The sequence below is a fragment of the Oryza brachyantha genome, chromosome 1 (assembly GCF_000231095.2).
Source record: "Oryza brachyantha chromosome 1, ObraRS2, whole genome shotgun sequence".
Taxonomy (NCBI): domain Eukaryota; kingdom Viridiplantae; phylum Streptophyta; class Magnoliopsida; order Poales; family Poaceae; genus Oryza; species Oryza brachyantha.
In genome coordinates, this window is record NC_023163.2 from 7,287,828 (window position 1) to 7,304,425 (window position 16,598).

The 16,598-nt window shown below is 41.1% G+C and overlaps 3 protein-coding genes across 3 annotated transcripts; 2 read left to right on the forward strand and 1 right to left on the reverse strand.

Annotated features, from left to right (window-relative positions):
- Positions 1 to 410: 410 nt before the first annotated feature.
- LOC102707530 (hydroxyproline O-arabinosyltransferase RDN2-like) lies at positions 411 to 6,373 on the forward strand (the record flags this gene model as incomplete). The annotated part of the gene is made up of 8 exons (XM_006643983.3): positions 411 to 839; positions 1,832 to 1,899; positions 2,137 to 2,335; positions 2,508 to 2,605; positions 2,706 to 2,775; positions 2,891 to 2,962; positions 3,111 to 3,224; positions 6,006 to 6,373. Coding segments are annotated over 8 exons (1,116 nt in total), but the record flags the coding sequence as incomplete, so codon positions are not given.
- A 1,266-nt stretch (positions 6,374 to 7,639) lies between these two features.
- LOC121053272 (early nodulin-like protein 1) lies at positions 7,640 to 8,775 on the forward strand. The gene is made up of 2 exons (XM_040519956.1): positions 7,640 to 8,021; positions 8,168 to 8,775. The coding sequence occupies exons 1-2, from the start codon at positions 7,760 to 7,762 to the stop codon at positions 8,572 to 8,574; spliced, it is 669 nt and encodes a 222-aa protein (XP_040375890.1). The 5' UTR covers positions 7,640 to 7,759; the 3' UTR covers positions 8,575 to 8,775.
- Positions 8,776 to 8,949: 174 nt separating this feature from the next.
- On the reverse strand, positions 8,950 to 12,605 carry LOC102702619. Its single transcript, XM_015832678.2, has 7 exons — positions 12,041 to 12,605; positions 11,785 to 11,838; positions 11,472 to 11,681; positions 10,164 to 10,303; positions 9,982 to 10,079; positions 9,591 to 9,715; positions 8,950 to 9,347 (listed from the first exon to the last, which is right to left on the reverse strand). The coding sequence occupies exons 1-7, from the start codon at positions 12,545 to 12,547 to the stop codon at positions 9,192 to 9,194; spliced, it is 1,290 nt and encodes a 429-aa protein (XP_015688164.2). The 5' UTR covers positions 12,548 to 12,605; the 3' UTR covers positions 8,950 to 9,191.
- Positions 12,606 to 16,598: the final 3,993 nt, after the last annotated feature.

Below are 16,598 nucleotides of genomic sequence, written 5' to 3' on the forward strand. Positions count from 1 at the left end.
TCAAACACCACCACGCCACCGGTTCGGTACAAAACAAAAACCCCGTTGACTCCAGGCCACGACATTCTCACCGAGCCCCACCTCAGGGCATCCCACTGACAGCCGGGCCCCGCAAGCCCCATCGACACGGTGGGCCCAATCTGTAAGTGAGTGAGTGCTCCTGTCCCACTCCAGTCCTAACCCACGCGTATTAATTACGAGGCGTATTCCTAATCCTACCACGTAATGCACAAATTTCTCGTGTTAATTAATTAGTTGGGTTTTCGCTCCCTCCTCGCTTCCCTCCCAAGGAGGCGCGCCGCCATTTCTCCGCCCTGGCTGGCTCGAATCCAAACCCTCCCAAATTCCCAGAGATGAACGCGGCGGCGCGGAAGGGCGGCGCCGCGGCGGCGCGGAAGGGCGGCGCCGCGGCGGCCCGGCTGCCGGCGGCGGTGCTGTTGCTGGTGGCGGTGGGGGCGTTCCTGATCTCCTACAACCTCGTGGCCTTGGTGCTCCGGAGTGGTGGTGGTGGTGGAGGCGGCGGCGGCGGCGCGGGGGAGGTGGCCGGGGAGGGGACGGGGAGGGACCCGGTGGTGGCGATGCCGGAGTGGATGCGGGTGGCGGGCTCGGCGGGCGGGGGGCAGCGGCGGCCGTTCCACGTGGCGCTCACGGCCACCGACGCGGCGTACAGCCGGTGGCAGTGCCGGGTGATGTACTACTGGTACAGGCGGATGCAGGCGCGGCCGGGGGGCGCCGAGATGGGCGGGTTCACCCGCGTGCTGCACTCCGGGAAGCCCGATGGCCTCATGGACGAGATCCCCACCTTCGTCGTCGACCCCCTCCCCGCCGGCAAGGACCATGTACGCAACGATTAAAAACACCAAAATCTCTATCTCTCTCGTTTGAGTTTGTCTGTTGTGCAATGTGGGGGACAGTAGCGTTGTGGTCCAACAGGTGCTCAGGAAAACGCATGAGCTTGGGAATTCTAGGCGAAACAGAGTTCCTTTTTTTGGATGAAAATGATCGCTTATATTCCGTTCTTATTGACAAACCGAATGTTCTTTTCGCAAGATGATGATTTGGGAACAGCTACTGACAGATAGTGTCTGTGAATTTTGTACTCCACAGAGTATTAATATCATAACTGAAGGTTTTCTTCGGCTTAGGGTGCGTTTGGTCGGTGGTCAGGGTAGAATCGGATATGGCCTAGGGATACGGTGATACAGTTTTATGTTTGATTAGATGGATGGAATAATCTAATTTTTTGTTTGGTTGAATGGATAAGGATGGATGGGATGGACATATTGAATTGCTAGTAAATAATAATACAAATTAACCATCATAGATGTTATCGTAATTAGTATAAATTATCAATAAAGTATATCTATCATTATTATTAACACTAATTTAAACTTAGTAATCACTAATTAATGACAAAACAAGCTAATTATAACTAATCAATCACTAATGATCACGGTTAGTGAGGGTGGATGAGCTCATCCGGCCAATTTGGCCGGATACACCCATCCAGCATCTTCGTGGAATATTTCATTTCTGGGCCACCATATCCAGTTTCGCCTACGAACCAAACGCCTCAAAAACCTAGACGGTCATCTCCCATCCAGGCATATCCCACCAACCAAACACACGCTTACTGACCCACTTGTCTGACCCTTATGTCTCCTTTTCTTGTATTCCCATGTGGCCTGTGGGTAGACTATGTTACTCTCTGCACTGTTATACATAGAATTTGCCTGGTGCGTCTGTGATTTTTGTGACGAATTGTGGTGGGGTTAATGTTGTACTGCATACATGATCCATCACCAAACTTTTTTCTTTGTATTGTTTGCAGGGCTATGTTGTGCTGAATCGGCCGTGGGCATTTGTACAGTGGCTGCAGAAAGCAAAGATTGAAGAAGAGTTAGTTTCTGCCTTTTGGTTTTACTTTTAATATTCTCCGATGGACACTTGGCTGCATATTTGGTATCCTAGCATGCATGATTTAACAACATGTGAAAAGCTTAATTATTTTCGTGGTGGTGGGTTTTGAGATAGAACATTGTTGGCACTGTTAGCTCCTTTGTGCGCTAAAATAACATGGATGTTCTGATGTGTTCTCAACTGTTCTGTTCTGTAACTTCTGTTGAAATGTGGCAGGTACATATTGATGGCAGAACCAGATCATATATTTGTGAAACCTTTGCCAAACTTCGCTCGTGATGATCCTGCAGCATTCCCCTTCTTTTACATTACACCATCAGAACATGAGAATATTCTCAGGAAATATTATCCTAAAGAAAGAGACCCTGTCACAAATATCGATCCTATTGGGAATTCCCCTGTAATCATTAAGAAGGTAACACATATTGCAGAATTAACTTTGCTTACCCTGAAGTCTCGTGCATGATAAGTATTTTCTTGCCACGCATTTTATTTTTATATTCTTGCATGCGAGTTGCTAGTTACTGTTTTGAGTTGGTGAGCTTCAATTTCTAACTCAATTCCTTATAACCTGAGAAAACGTTTAGACATTGCTTGAGAAGATCGCTCCTACATGGATGAATGTATCACTCCAAATGAAAGAAGATCAGGAAACAGATAAAACTTTTGGATGGGTATTGGAAATGTGAGAATTACACCTTCTTGTATGCATATTTCTATAATGCATTCTCTTGCTTGTTACATTGTTCTGATTCCAACTTTTTGTTGTTTTTATTTGACCTTAGGTATGCATATGCTGTTGCTAGTGCACTCCATGGGGTTCAACATATCCTCCGTAAAGATTTCATGATCCAGGTGCCCTACTTTTTTATGGCTTTTTGCCAAAGCTTGACATAGACTTGTCTAACTTCAGACTTGTGTCTGAGTGACATGATGAGAGTGCTATTGATGGCCCAGTAAATGTTTGCAGCCACCTTTTGATACCAAACTTGAGAATACATTTATCATCCACTTCACTTACGGATGTGACTATACACTCAAGGTATTAAAATTCCAGATCTGTGATATTTTTCTATAGATACAATATTCATTCAAAATTAAAATGATCTGATGTGATAAAGTAAAGATGCCACTATTGGTTTTGTTTTGCTGACGTATGTAACTGATAATATCATGGCAAATGATTTCAGGGTGTACTAACCTATGGAAAAATTGGTGAATGGAGATTTGACAAAAGATCATATCAAGATAGGCCACCACCAAGAAATCTTACATTGCCTCCTCCAGGAGTACCAGAAAGTGTGGTAAGTTTATTAGCAAATTAATTTGTAAAATGCAAAGATTTCATTGTCTCAAAAAGATCGCCTTAACCTTTAAGTTGTTAAGGCATTATTAGTATATTATATTTTCAAAATTGGTATGATACCTTTTTTATATGATATAGTCTTGCTATTACAAAAGTCATCTGTCATTTTCCTTTTAAAAAAAACTCATCTTTCAATTATTTTTGCTAGTGCAAAAAGTTATTTTCCTTTCTCATTTGAATTAATTCAGATGCCAGGTAAATACACTAGAGCATGGTTTCATTGGCAAATCTTTGTTATGTAACTCAACTGGTATCTGTATAATTTTCTTCTTAACCCATAACACCCCCATCTTTCGCTTTTGTTTCTACTTATAAGCCAAAATTTATATTTTCAACCTTAAATTTGGAGTTGATTTTGGGGGTTTTTTCGCCGAAGTTTATTTTCCAGCCTAGGCTTTTAAATCGCTAAGAATACATATATAAAATTTTTATTCACAAATTATTTTTCATTTTCCACGAAAAAGCTAAACAATCCCCCCATTGTTTGTAAGATATGTGGTATGGCCTTTTCTTTGGGCTTAGAAGCCATAGTGGTTTGCATCATTTTCCTTTCCAAGCCATAGCAGGCCTTTTCTTGAAGTTTGAATTCATAATTAAGTTTCTTACAACAACACTGGCACACTGCCACTACAAATAAGTAAGCTACTAAGCTGTGTGATTCCTGTGTCAGTTGTCACCCAATTTTCTCCTTTCCTTCCAACATGATCATTAACTACAGCCAGTCTTAGCTTATATGCTTCACTCTTAGTACAGCACAAACTTTAAGCACAACAGCACTCCGCAAGTAAATTCTTACATAGCATATAAATGCAACTGCCAGTTGCATATCATGAATGCTACATTTATATATCAACCATTTGGTTTTTCCTATACAGTGGGTTCTGGTTTGTCACTTACCTGTCCTCAAGTGGCTTGCCATGGTCCCTTTACTCAACCAATTGTCTTAGTATTGTTTTATTTATGCCATTCGTGAATAATTGTGTAAACAAAACAATAAGAAAACTGTGTAATATTAAGTTACTGAACTGATCGTGCGTCTTACCTGAATATGTTACAGATAACCTAGGATGTAGGATAAAACATTACCTTTGCATTGCAGTCAATCGAAGTCTTTAACACATCAATTCATGAGACAATGCAAAAGCTTCCAAGATGAGTACCCAACATAACAGAACTTATCAGTGGCATCCTCAAAACCTCGGTTTACTACATTCATTCATACCAGATCCTGTTTGGCATTGAAAATTAAATACAAAGGCCTACAAAAATTTTGTATGCCCAATGAATGTATCATGTACTAAAAAAAAATAAAGAATGTACCCCAAAGGTCTATGAAAATTTTGCTACTGGTGCAGCTTCTGAAGCTCAGGCCCGTTTAGTTCCCAAAAATTTTTGGGAGACAGGTCATATTGGTGCTACGGTCATACATTTAAAGTATTAAATATACTCTAGTTACAAAACAAATTTTAGATTCTGCCTGTAAACCGCGAGACGAATCTTTTGAGTCTAATTAATCTATCATTAGCACATATTGGTTACTGTAGCACTTATGGCTAATCATGCACTAATTAGGCTCAAAAGATTCGTCTTACTATTTCCCTCATAACTGTGTAATTAGTTTTAATTTTCATCAATATTTAATGTTCTATTTAGATGTTTAAAGATTCGATGTGATAGTTTTGGAAAATGATTTTAGGAACTAAACAGGGCCACCTTTGTTAAACTGTGAAGATGGGAAGTGTTTCAAATGAACGTGACATATGTACCACAATAAAGTGTTCATGCCTTTTAGTCGTTTAAGATGGGCTATGGATTCCGATGCAATGAAAATTTCCAGAGATAGATGCTCCACGCATTCTTTTGTTTTTTAAATTCTCCACTGACAATTGCCTAATTTATTTCCACTGTCAAGTGGGGTTCCTGGCTCAGAATTGAGTTGATATTCTTGAATTTACAAATTCTACTCCCAATAGCTGGCGTTGTTCCTTTAAATGAGCTAAATGATGTTACGTTAGGGAGGGTTAATATCCTTTTTTTCGACGGAAAAAAAGGGTTAATATCTTGTTTATGAATTTTGCACTATCCTTCTCTGCATTTAGGGGGGTTGGTTCCTCTGCAGTAATGCAGAGGAACACTGTTCATGTGAGTAGCATAGTGATTTAATGTCATAAACAGTGCTGGAATACTGTATCAACAGTAATGTTGAAACAATATTTATAACTGTAGCAAATACTGTAGCACTAGATCTCATCCATCCGTTTTGATCCAACGGTCACGAGATATGCCAAATTCACGTTACTGTTGCTCTCTGCAGTAGCAACTGCAGAGGATCTCAGTCCCATTTAGAGTGCATGATCTATGTGATACCTTAAGTTTCTGAGCCTTTGTTTTTGGTCATAAGGTCATCCTCAATATAAGTTTCATGGACATGATTACCTAGAGTGACATGTCATCTTAAAAAGTTTGAAACTAGGATAAAACATCCCTCTCTCAATGTATAGTTTAATCTATTGTTATTTTCTAGGTTACATACAAAACACAAGCTGTCTAGGTAACAGTGCATAGAAAGTTTTATCCCCATAAAACTCATTTCATCTCTCTCTTCATTAATATTTTGCCATATCATCAAAAATATCTACATGTCAACCTATTTATTATCCATGAAACTCTTATTAATATTAAGATTGGCCTAACCTAAATATATACTCTCTTAATGCAGGTTACACTTGTGAAGATGGTCAACGAGGCAAGTGCAAACCTTCCAGGGTGGGATGATGGAAGATAGATAGGCCATTGTGACGTCAAGTGTTTCTGATTAGTGATTACTCATTCTTATAGCTGCCCCATCCATCCTCTCTTTTTCAGGGGCAAATACACCATAAATGATAGAAATTGATAGTTTTTCCATTATACTGCAGAAAGAAAGAGAAGATAGCAACCCAAAAGTTTTCGTTTGAAATTGTAACCAACTGCTACTAATATAAACACCAAAAGTATAGTTATTCGAGAGAAAGGGTGCCTGCACCTCTGACAAAGTTATCCGAGCATATGCTATGCTGTTGTCGAATTGTTTGTTCGAACTGTACCTTTTCAATGCAGGTACTGATGGTTTCATCCTGAGGCTGTGTTCGTTTGAGCCTGTTGGGCTGAACTAATCACCGTTTCTCTTAGCTGTTTTTTAAACTATTAAATGATATATTTTATGTAAAAAATTTTTATATAAAAATTGTTTTAAAAGATTAAATAACTCTATTTTTCAAATTATTAAAAAGTAATACTTAATTAATCATATACAAATGATGTTTATCGTTTTCTGTACCGCTAATTGGCTTTTGTGACCAAAAGAGCTGTGTCACTGTAGCTTCTTGGAATGCAAACAATGTCCGCGGTGCCAAACCATGTCAATAAGATTGCACTGACAATGTCACAGCTTGCCAAGTGCTGCAGATTAACCGTTCATTTTGCAAATTGCTCAAGAAATTTTATAAGATTAGGCTGTGTTTAGATTTTTTTAATAGCTATTTAATTATGTAAACAATGAAATTAATAGTTGAAAACCTACTTTTAAAATATGAAATAATAAATTTCTACATAGAATATTTTTTAAAAGAAATACATCCGTCAACCGTTAGGAAACATGCACGTAAAACCGATGAAAAAGACTGCACAGTAATAAGCCAAACGAGCGCGTCCTTAGTTCAGTTCATTCAGATTTCCTCCATTTGTTTTAAATTGCAGAGAAGGATTACTTGGCTAGGGCGACCAGAAAACACCGTCGAATCCCAGATGAAGTCAGGACTCAGGGGTTATTTAGATGCGGCTAAAAAAGCCTCATGTCACATCGAATGTTTGATGTTTGAAGTATTAAACATACATAATTAATAAAATTCATCTATAATCTTGGACTAATTCGCGAGACGAATCTAATGAGCCTAATTAATCTATAATTAGCCTATGTGATGCTACGGTAAACATTTACTAATATAGATTAATTAGGCTTCATCTGGGAACAGTAAATGAGAGCTAATTCATCTCGCGGATTAGCTCTCATTTATATAATTAGTTTTTTATTAGTCTATATTTAATACTTCAAATTAATTTTTAAACATCCAATATAACCAGTGACTAAAAATAAGTCGCTACAAACAAAACACCCCTATGAACGACAATAAAACCGCTGCCAGTATTAACTGCAGCAACCAGTCAAAGTGGTCAAGCCCCACGTCGGTCTCGTCACCCACTCCGATTAATCCGCCCCCGCCCACGTCCCCCACTTTCCACGCGGTCAAATTCAAATACGATTTTTAACCGCGACCCCTCCCCTCCCCTCCCGTTCTACCACTATATACAAACCCACCGCCTCACTCGCACACGCACACGCACACGACGCCGCGCGCTCCGCTCTGCAGTGATCGATCGCTCTCCACCCGCGCGCCGCGCCTCGCCGAACCACCGACGCGCGATCGTGCTTCCATGGCGCCGCCGGCGACGATGGCCACACGGCCGCGCAAGCAGAAGCAGAAGCAGAAGCAGCGGGAGGGTGGACTCCTCGCCGCGCTGTCGACCTTCGTCGTCCTGCTGGTGCTCGTCTTCCTCCACGCTGGGGGCGTCGCGGCGGCGGTGCAGGGGCTGGCGTTCCACGTCAGCGGGCCGCGCGGGTGGCGCGTCCCCGACGCCAACACCAGCTACGGGTGGTGGGCGATGAACAACCGCTTCCACGTCGGCGACTCCCTCTGTGAGTACGCTACGCTGCGCCGCCGATCATGTCGCGATCGCCGTCGCCGTTGCCGCTCGATCTCGCTCTCGCTTGAAGGATGGAATTTTTAATGGCGGCTTCTTGCTTGCTTGCTTGCTTGTGCGTATGTGTGTGTGTGTTTGCAGACTTCAAGTACGGCGGCGGCGACTCTGTGCTGGTCGTCGACCGCGAGGCGTTCGACGGCTGCAACGCAACGGAGCCCCTCGCCAGCTTCACCGACGGCGCCACCACCGTGCGCCTCGACCGCCCGGGGTTCTTCTGCTTCATCAGCGGCGCGCCGGGCCACTGCGAGGAGGGGCAGAAGCTCGTCGTCCGCGTCATGGTGCACCCGCCGGAGGACGCCGCGTCCCCCGCGCGCGGCCCGGCCCTCCCGCCGGCGACGTCTCAGCCTGGCCACGGCGGCTCTGGCTCCGGCTCCGGCGCGCGCTCCGGTCCACCCGGCGCGTCGTCCGGCGCAGCCGCGGTTGCCGCCGGCGCCGCCCTAGCGGCGGCGACGGCTGTCCTCGTTGGTCTCGCCCTGCTGCTTCCGTGATCAGTTTGCATGCATGCAAGCTCATAGTTTAATTGTCATTTAGGCTGCTTTGTTTGATGTTTATTCGTCTCATTAAGAACTTGATTATTGTGTCAAATAGGTTAAGTACGTTGTTTATTACCGTCTAATCATTCAGTGGCATGCAAAATGAATATTATTGCACGCATAACGCATTGTGTTAATTCCTCGCTGCCTCTTTCACTCTCCCAGGAATACACGTCTTTTTATATCTTCGTAATTCTTATGTTTTCTTTTCGTGTTGGGTTCATCCGTCATACACAGAGCTACCTGAAAAACATAAATTTGAACTTGAATGACATATTTGAATTTTGCAACAAGCTTTCGCGAATATGTATGAATTGTTACAATGGAATGGTCTGAAATGCAGCTGTGCAGTTTGCATTTGATCATGGTTTGATTATCATTCATCAATACCCTCTGCAACCCATGTACAGTTAGTTACAGAGCGATCTTAGCATTCCAACCATGTGTGGGATTGAGAGATGGTGGCATCAGGAACTCGGCTCATCCAGTACAGATTGTGAAATGCCGTCGAAATCATATGTACAAGCCCGTATTGTTTCGATAAAACTGTATACACAAAGTGTCTATCTAATCTACCACGGCTCGGAGTTCTTCGTCCAGTAACTTGTGGCAGGAGATCTCCGGCTGCTCCAACCATCCTCTGCTAAAATTAGGTTTACTCGCGCTCTTAAAGTGTTCACCGCTTCGTCCTCCATGAGCTCCAGTGGATTGTTCAGATGCTGCCCAGCCTGGAATAGAACGACATCAACACTTAAGAGGGGGGCATTTAACTTTTTGCCACTCTTACAAATGTTTATAACAGATTTGTCACTGAACCCACATATCATAGACTCAGAAAGACCCACGTGTTATAGACAACGAGTGGCAAATCTATTTTGAGCACTCGTAAGAGTGGCAAAAAGTTAAATTTCTCCTTGGAGGTAAGATTTCGACAATGTAAAACAGATTACCATGTTTGAAGATGAACTTACCAATGAAGTTTGGTATGATGCTAAGTATTGCAGGCAGTCTTCATAGTACCCGCAGTGGTATAGAAGGGCAGCATAATCCCTCAGTTCGCGGGGATCGTGGTTCAGTAGTATGAGTCGTTCACATGCTGCCACAAAGATGAAAGGTATGAAGGTATGAATCTCTGGTAAAATGCCAAGGGAGTATTTTGCATGAATTTGCCCAAATTATTATGGCCTTGAGGAGAAGGGATCATATGTATGTATGGGAAGTTTGTATGAGATGTGAAAAATAAATAGGCACTTGGTGCAACCAGGTCACCCATGACTTGCATTGTGTTATGCACAATTCCCAGATTATGGTTTAAACATTAAAGCTTTCATTTAGTATTGAAACAGAACAAAGAAGTCACACCTGCTAAAGCACGCCGCATATCACCAAACCGGACATTAGTCCATACTCCACGCATCAACCTATGTTGCGCAGCTTTAGCAGCTGCCATCTCTATGGCACTGTTAATGATTGCATGTCACTGTTGTCATGTACTCCATATAATATATGACGGCAATAAAAATCCTTTGGCATGCAAGTCATACCTTATATTGCCATGTGGTGTTGCTTGATTATCACCAACATTACCAGGGCCATGTTGGTTTGCAGAAACAGCATTCAAAAATAAGCTACCAGACTGGTTGGACTGGAAAGGCCAAAATGTATTCTTCAGAGCTTTCAAAATCTGAAAAGGATAAGTCAAAGTAAGCCAAAATGTGCTCTCGTTCAGAAAATATTGACTGCCAAAGTCTCATAGTACCACCTTCAACAGAAGACAGACCACAAATGTTAACTAAGATACAGAGCACGAATCTGACAAAAAAAAAGAAGGAAACTAAGGGTGTTTGAGATAACTGAGATTGAATGATTGAAGGACTATCTGATTTTTGGGACAGTTAAGTTCAAAATATTGTTTTAGAAAGGTCTGACGATGAACTTTTATATAGAGAATTTTTGCATAAAACATGCCGTTTGGGAGCTTGAAAAGTGTGCACATGAAAATCCAAAATTCATAATTGGATTAGAACGCAGCCTCAATGCTCCATTCTAAAGTGCTGATGAAATCTTCAACAATATATATCACCTATAAAACTCCAAACGCAAGATATTTAGGTTTAGTTCAAGATCAAATTCAAGTTGATTTGCAGAGGTGTTGGATTATGCTTGTATCCTGGTTTCACATGGATCAGGTGGTACTTCCAAAATCGTCATGTTCTAGTACTTAGTAACACTTGATAACCAAGAAAGTGTACACCTAACTTTAGGTTTCAAGCATGGCAGAGAGAATGAATTTACTGAGGGCAATAAGTAAATTGACAAGTCTGCCATGTACAATGCATGAAGCTAAGCATGCAGAAAACCATGTAAGGACTTATGGCATTGGCAACCACCTGAAAAGCTACAAAACTCCCTTTCGTTGTGTCTGAAAGGATTTGTGCAGATAACCATGGAACAATCCTTAAAGGTTTCAGGCATGTACTTTGTGTCTATGAACAAATGGCCTTAAGTTCAAGTCTGCAGTTAGAGAAATGGCAGAAAATTGTATATAGAAATTTTCTGGAAGGAATCCAGTCTTGTTCAGAAATCTGAAGCATAAATGCTAGCAATATTTTTGCAGTTAAAGGATCTTGAGGAAAAGATTTCCCTCCAGCAAGCAAAAACAAGATGTACATTCCCTGATGTAGGACAATTATTGAGATTGCACTATGGTTGGGTGAGTGAAGCAATTGGTGGTAAATGCCGGTACAAGTGCAAAAACCATCTTGCCTGAGATATGAGCAGCTATGTAGAAGATAAAAACATGTCGACCGTTAAAAATGGACCATGGCTACCAAGGATCGAAAAACACATACCTCAACCAGAAGCCTCTTTGATGTCATAATATGCGGTTCATCACCCAACTTGCTTTTGTGTTTGTCATAACCCCTAGGAACGCTGCTGAGATCATGTGGAAAGAAAATCTCCACATTGAATTCCAGTAAACCATATATTCGAAGCATCTTCAGTATCTCAGAATATATCAACGAAAGCATTAAAGCTGATCCAAACCGGCATGTCAAAACCTGTCCCCCATACAAATCAACACAAATTTAGATGAACCATTAGCAAGCAAGTCAGAGGAGCATATTACAGATACAGCACGGACAAGGTACAGTGAAGCTTTACCGAGTGTAGATATATAGCCCGCCCATCTGACGATCCATTTTTTCTTCGGAACCCCTAAATCGAAAGTCCTAACGTATTAGCACGTCAATTCACCACCGTACAATCAGAAGGTACAGCAAGAAATTCTTCAGAATTTAGCACATCAATTCAACGTACAATCAACAAGAAATTCTTCATAGTTTAATCAAGCAAGCGAGTTTACAGTGTCTGAACTCAAACTGCACGAAGAATCTTCTTAACAGTAGTTGTGATGTACCTTGTGGACGTAGAGGTAACGGTCGAGGTGGTCGAGGAAGACCTCGGGCGGAGCGCCGGCGGGCGGGAGGTAGCCGTCGGCGAGGAAGCCGGTGGTGAGGTCGTCGAGGCGGGAGATGAAGGCCTCGACGGGGAGCGGCACGGAGGAGTGGGAGACGAGCGAGTCGTCCTCGGCGGCGACGCAGAGCGCGGCGCGGGCGAGGTCCGCGCCGCGGCTGATGGCGATGCTGGTCTCGGCCTCGACCCGCGTGAGCCGCCCGACCTGCTTCGCGAACCCCTCCCGCGCCGCCCTGGCGTGCTCGGTGGCCACCCCGGCCCCCTCCAGCGAGTCGTGCAGCACCGCCCGCCGCGGCGGCGCCGGCGCCGGCGCGGTGCCGCCGTCCCCCACGCCCGCGCACCGGGCCCGGAGGTGGGACGACGAGGAGGCACCCCGCTGGCGCCGCGCGCCGCCCGGCGGCGCGTGGGATGGCGAGCAGGGGGAAGGCACCCACACCGCGGCGCAGCTCATGGCTCCCGCGTCTCCGCCTCCGCCGCCGCCGCGAACGCTGGATCGTGGGGCCGCGCGGCGCGGTGACACGGCGACACGACGCTAATATCTCCCAACGGCGAGAGAGTGTGGCAGAGCCGCACAGGGCTGGTAGCAAAGGATTTTCGGCTTTTTTTTTTCTTCTCTCCTCTCGGGTGTTTAGTTGGTAAAATAAAAATTTTTACGTGTTATATCGGACGTTTGATTGGATGTTAGAAGGGGTTTTCGGACAAGAATAAAAAAACGAATTTCACGGCCGGCATGAAAACCGCGAGACGAATCTTTTGAACTAATTAATCCGTCATTAGCGTATGTGGGTTACTGTAGCACTTATGGCTAATCATGTCCTAATTAGGCTCAAAAGATTCGGATTCTCACATAACTGTGCAATTAGTTTTTCGATTTATCTATGTTTAATACTCTTTTTAGGTGTCTAAAAATTTGATGTGATGTTTTTGGGTGAAATTTTTTTAACTAAACGGGGCCTTATTTGTTTGCTTGATACTGTAGATTAGAAAATAGATCTCACGACTATCTTTTTATTTTTGATTATAGTCAAAATTTGAATTTATAAATTTAAATTTAAAATTGATTTTAAGCTTTCTCACCGAGTTTATTTTACAGGATTAACTTTTAGATAACTTTTAGATAGTTAAGAATGTGCATAAAAGATTTTATTTTTCGTTTCTAAATATATTGTTTGGTTTTTTTTTCATAAAATGGATAAATAGTCATCCTTATGTAGAAACATGCAGACAAGTTGAGTTCAACATTCAACGACAGCGATGGAAGTACAGAACAAGCAAGGCAATTGATGGACGGCCAGAATTCACCGGAACATCTCTTTTCACTTCATCGCAAATAAGGTGGTGTTATTGGTACAGTGATGAAGTCATGGGATATGATCCATCGTAATAATACGTTGGCACATGTATCTATAAATTTGTCGGTGTATGATCCATCGTAATTATAACTAAGTGAGTAAAATTTCATAAAAACTACACACTTCGATCAAATTATTCTAAAACTACAAATTTACGGTCACGAATAAAAAAAACTATAAATTGACTTTTTCTAATCTTGTGTCAACTTCAATTATAAATATGTGCAACTTGAGTTACAAATTGTGCAACTATTGATCTATTTCCATACTTAAATAATCAGAGCTCTTCAGAACTTTTTGACTTTTTTTTTACTTAGATCCCGCTTAGATTCCAAAATTATTTGGAAGAGTAGTCACATCGACGCGTATGGTTATATATTTGAAGTATTAAACGTAGTATAATTATAAAATAAATTTTAGATTCTGCCTGGAAATCGCGAGACAAATTATTTGAGTCTAATTAATCCGTCATTAGCATATATTGGTTACGATAGCACTTATGGCTAATCATGTCCTAATTAGGCTCAAAAGATTCACCTCACGATTTTCTCTATAACTGTGTAATTAGTTTTAATATTCATCTATATTTAATGCTTTATTTAGATGTCCAAAGATTCGATGTGATATTTTTGGGAGCTAAACAAGGCCTTACTGTTCATGTATGATCTGGGTCGAATAAACTAATCACATGCTTGCTGACTAATAAAGTTTTTGTCTTTTTTTTTGGGAAAGTTATTCATACAGTAAGCTTTGTTACATATATCGCTGAAAAATATGCACCACGTAAACAAAGAATTATGTACAACAACTCAGAACATTGTAAATCCTAATTCTGGATGGTGTAAAAACTAATGTATCGGACAGTTAAAGATTTCATGAGAATAACAATACAAGTTATGAGTCAAATGACCAGGAGTTTTGGTAAGGTGTGATCCGATGCGTTGCATGTTTATCGTTGAGAGTATAGATTCCCTCCAGATCTGTCATGCCTGTCATTGTACCGCTGACTCAAAGTGGTCATGATATGGTTTTCTAAGAGAAAAAACGAAACAATGTATTTCAATTAAAAATAATTTATGAATAAAAATTTTATATGTATGTTTTTGGCGGTCTAAAAACAAATGTTCAAAAATAAACTACGATAAAAAAACATCAAAATCAACTCAAAATTTAAAGTCAAATTTATACGCGTAAAAAACGAAAAAATAAGATTAAAATAAAACTCAAAATCAAATAAAGTTCACATCAAACCAGCTATTAAGACCTGAACCCAAAGGAAGCCCAGGTAAAAGGCTACATAGGCCTTGTTTAGTTCCCAAAATTTTTTTCCAAAAACATCACATCAAATCTTTGGCGAATCAAAAAACTAATTAGAAAGTGATTAGCCATAAGTGCATCACTTAAATCACATCAAATCTTTGGCGAATCAAAACATCACTTAAATAAAGCATTAAACATAGATAAATCAAAAAACTAATTGCACAGTTACGGAAGAAATCTTGAGACGAATCTTTTGAGCCTAATTAGAAAGTGATTAGCCATAAGTGCTACAGTAAACAAGATGTGCTAATGATGGATTAATTAGGCTCAAAAAATTCGTCTCGCGGTTTCTAGCCGGAATCTGAAATTTATTTTGTGATTAGACTACGTTTAATATTTTCAAATATGTATCCAAAAACTTGATGTGATATTTTTTAAAAAAATTTGTAAACTAAACACCACCATGGTCAAAGAACCGAAATGTCACTATGTCACGTGGTAGTGCAAAAATTTTATTTAAGAAAAACAGACGTAAAAAAGTCCAACATGTTTTGTTTGACTAAGACCATGTTTGTTTTCTTCTAACTTTTATTTAAGTCACTGTCTCATAAATGTTTGGACACTAATTAGAAATATTAAATATAAACTATTAATAAACCCATCACATACTCTGGACTATTTCACGAGACGAATCTATTAAGCCTAATTAGTCCATGATTAGTGAATGTGATGCTACAGTAAACATTTGCTAATCATAGATTAATTAGGCTTAAAAAAAGTTATCTAATGAAATAGTCTTTATTTATACAATTAGTTTTGTTATCAGTCTATATTTAATAGACCTAATTAACGTCAAACATCCGATGTGACAGAGACAAAAAAATCCCTGAATCCAAACGGCCACTAAAAGTGGAGATATTAAGGTTGGTTTAGCCCATTTATAGGCCGACAAAGCTAGGGGTGATTGTTTGGCCAAACTATGTATTTACAAATGAAAAATAATTTATGAATAAAACTTTATATACGTATTTTTAGTAATCAAAAAACTTTGGCTGAAAAATAAACTAAGGTGAAACCTAAAATCAATTTCAAATTTAAGTTAAAAATTCAAATTTTGGCTTATAGTTATAAGCCCAAGCGAAAAGACGAGGGATATGTCGACAGATAATTTGGGAATTCAACTGACAGAAGAGGCAAAAATCAGTTGCATGATCAACAGGCGGTCCCTTGTTGAAATATGTTGGGAAAAAAATGTAGAGCTTAGATGGCTTTCAAGTATGGACTTCAGCTAGATAGGATAATATTGACAAATTGGCTGAAGTTCGTTGGAAATAGAGCTTACAAGTTGTCATCAAACATTCAAACTGAATAGTTCCAAACATCGCCTTGATGCCATCAGCCCATCAGGAATTCACGACGTCTCTGTCTCCTACTTGTGTTACACTGTTACACAAACACAACTAGAAATATACGCGTGTTCATGTTTTTTTCCTTGTATGGACTCTAAGAATAGCCGTATGGATATAATATTTGTAGACTGGTTTTAGTTCCATCACATCTGCAATCAACATGCCCATTAACATCACATATGAAAAGTAAGAAAGAAAATAACTTTCAGTCTACTACGGACAAATGTAGACAAGATTGCATACTATACTATTATAAAAAACGGTAACGATTCTGTCAAAAAATTTTATCTGTCTGTGCTGACGTCATCATACGTCATGATGATGTCAGCAGTAGCAGCAACGTCAACGATATCCTCTGTCATTGTCAGGAGCAGCAGCGATGTCCGCCATGGGCCATGGGTCGCGCTCGTTCGCCTTCCCGTCAGCCCGCTTCGTGCTCACGGGCCAGTTGCGCATGCTCGTCGTCAGGCTGTCGGCCCAC

Coding starts and splice junctions, on each gene's coding strand:
- LOC102702619 (XM_015832678.2), bottom strand. CDS start 12,547: ATGAGCTGCGCCGCGGTGTGGGTGCCTTCCCCCTGCTCGCCATCCCAC. Junction 10,304..11,471: donor CAAAGAGGCTTCTGGTTGAG/GTATGTGTTTTT, acceptor TATCCTTTTCAG/ATTTTGAAAGCTCTGAAGAA. Junction 9,348..9,590: donor CATCATACCAAACTTCATTG/GTAAGTTCATCT, acceptor GTTCTATTCCAG/GCTGGGCAGCATCTGAACAA.
- LOC121053272 (XM_040519956.1), top strand. CDS start 7,760: ATGGCGCCGCCGGCGACGATGGCCACACGGCCGCGCAAGCAGAAGCAG. Junction 8,022..8,167: donor CCACGTCGGCGACTCCCTCT/GTGAGTACGCTA, acceptor GTGTGTTTGCAG/ACTTCAAGTACGGCGGCGGC.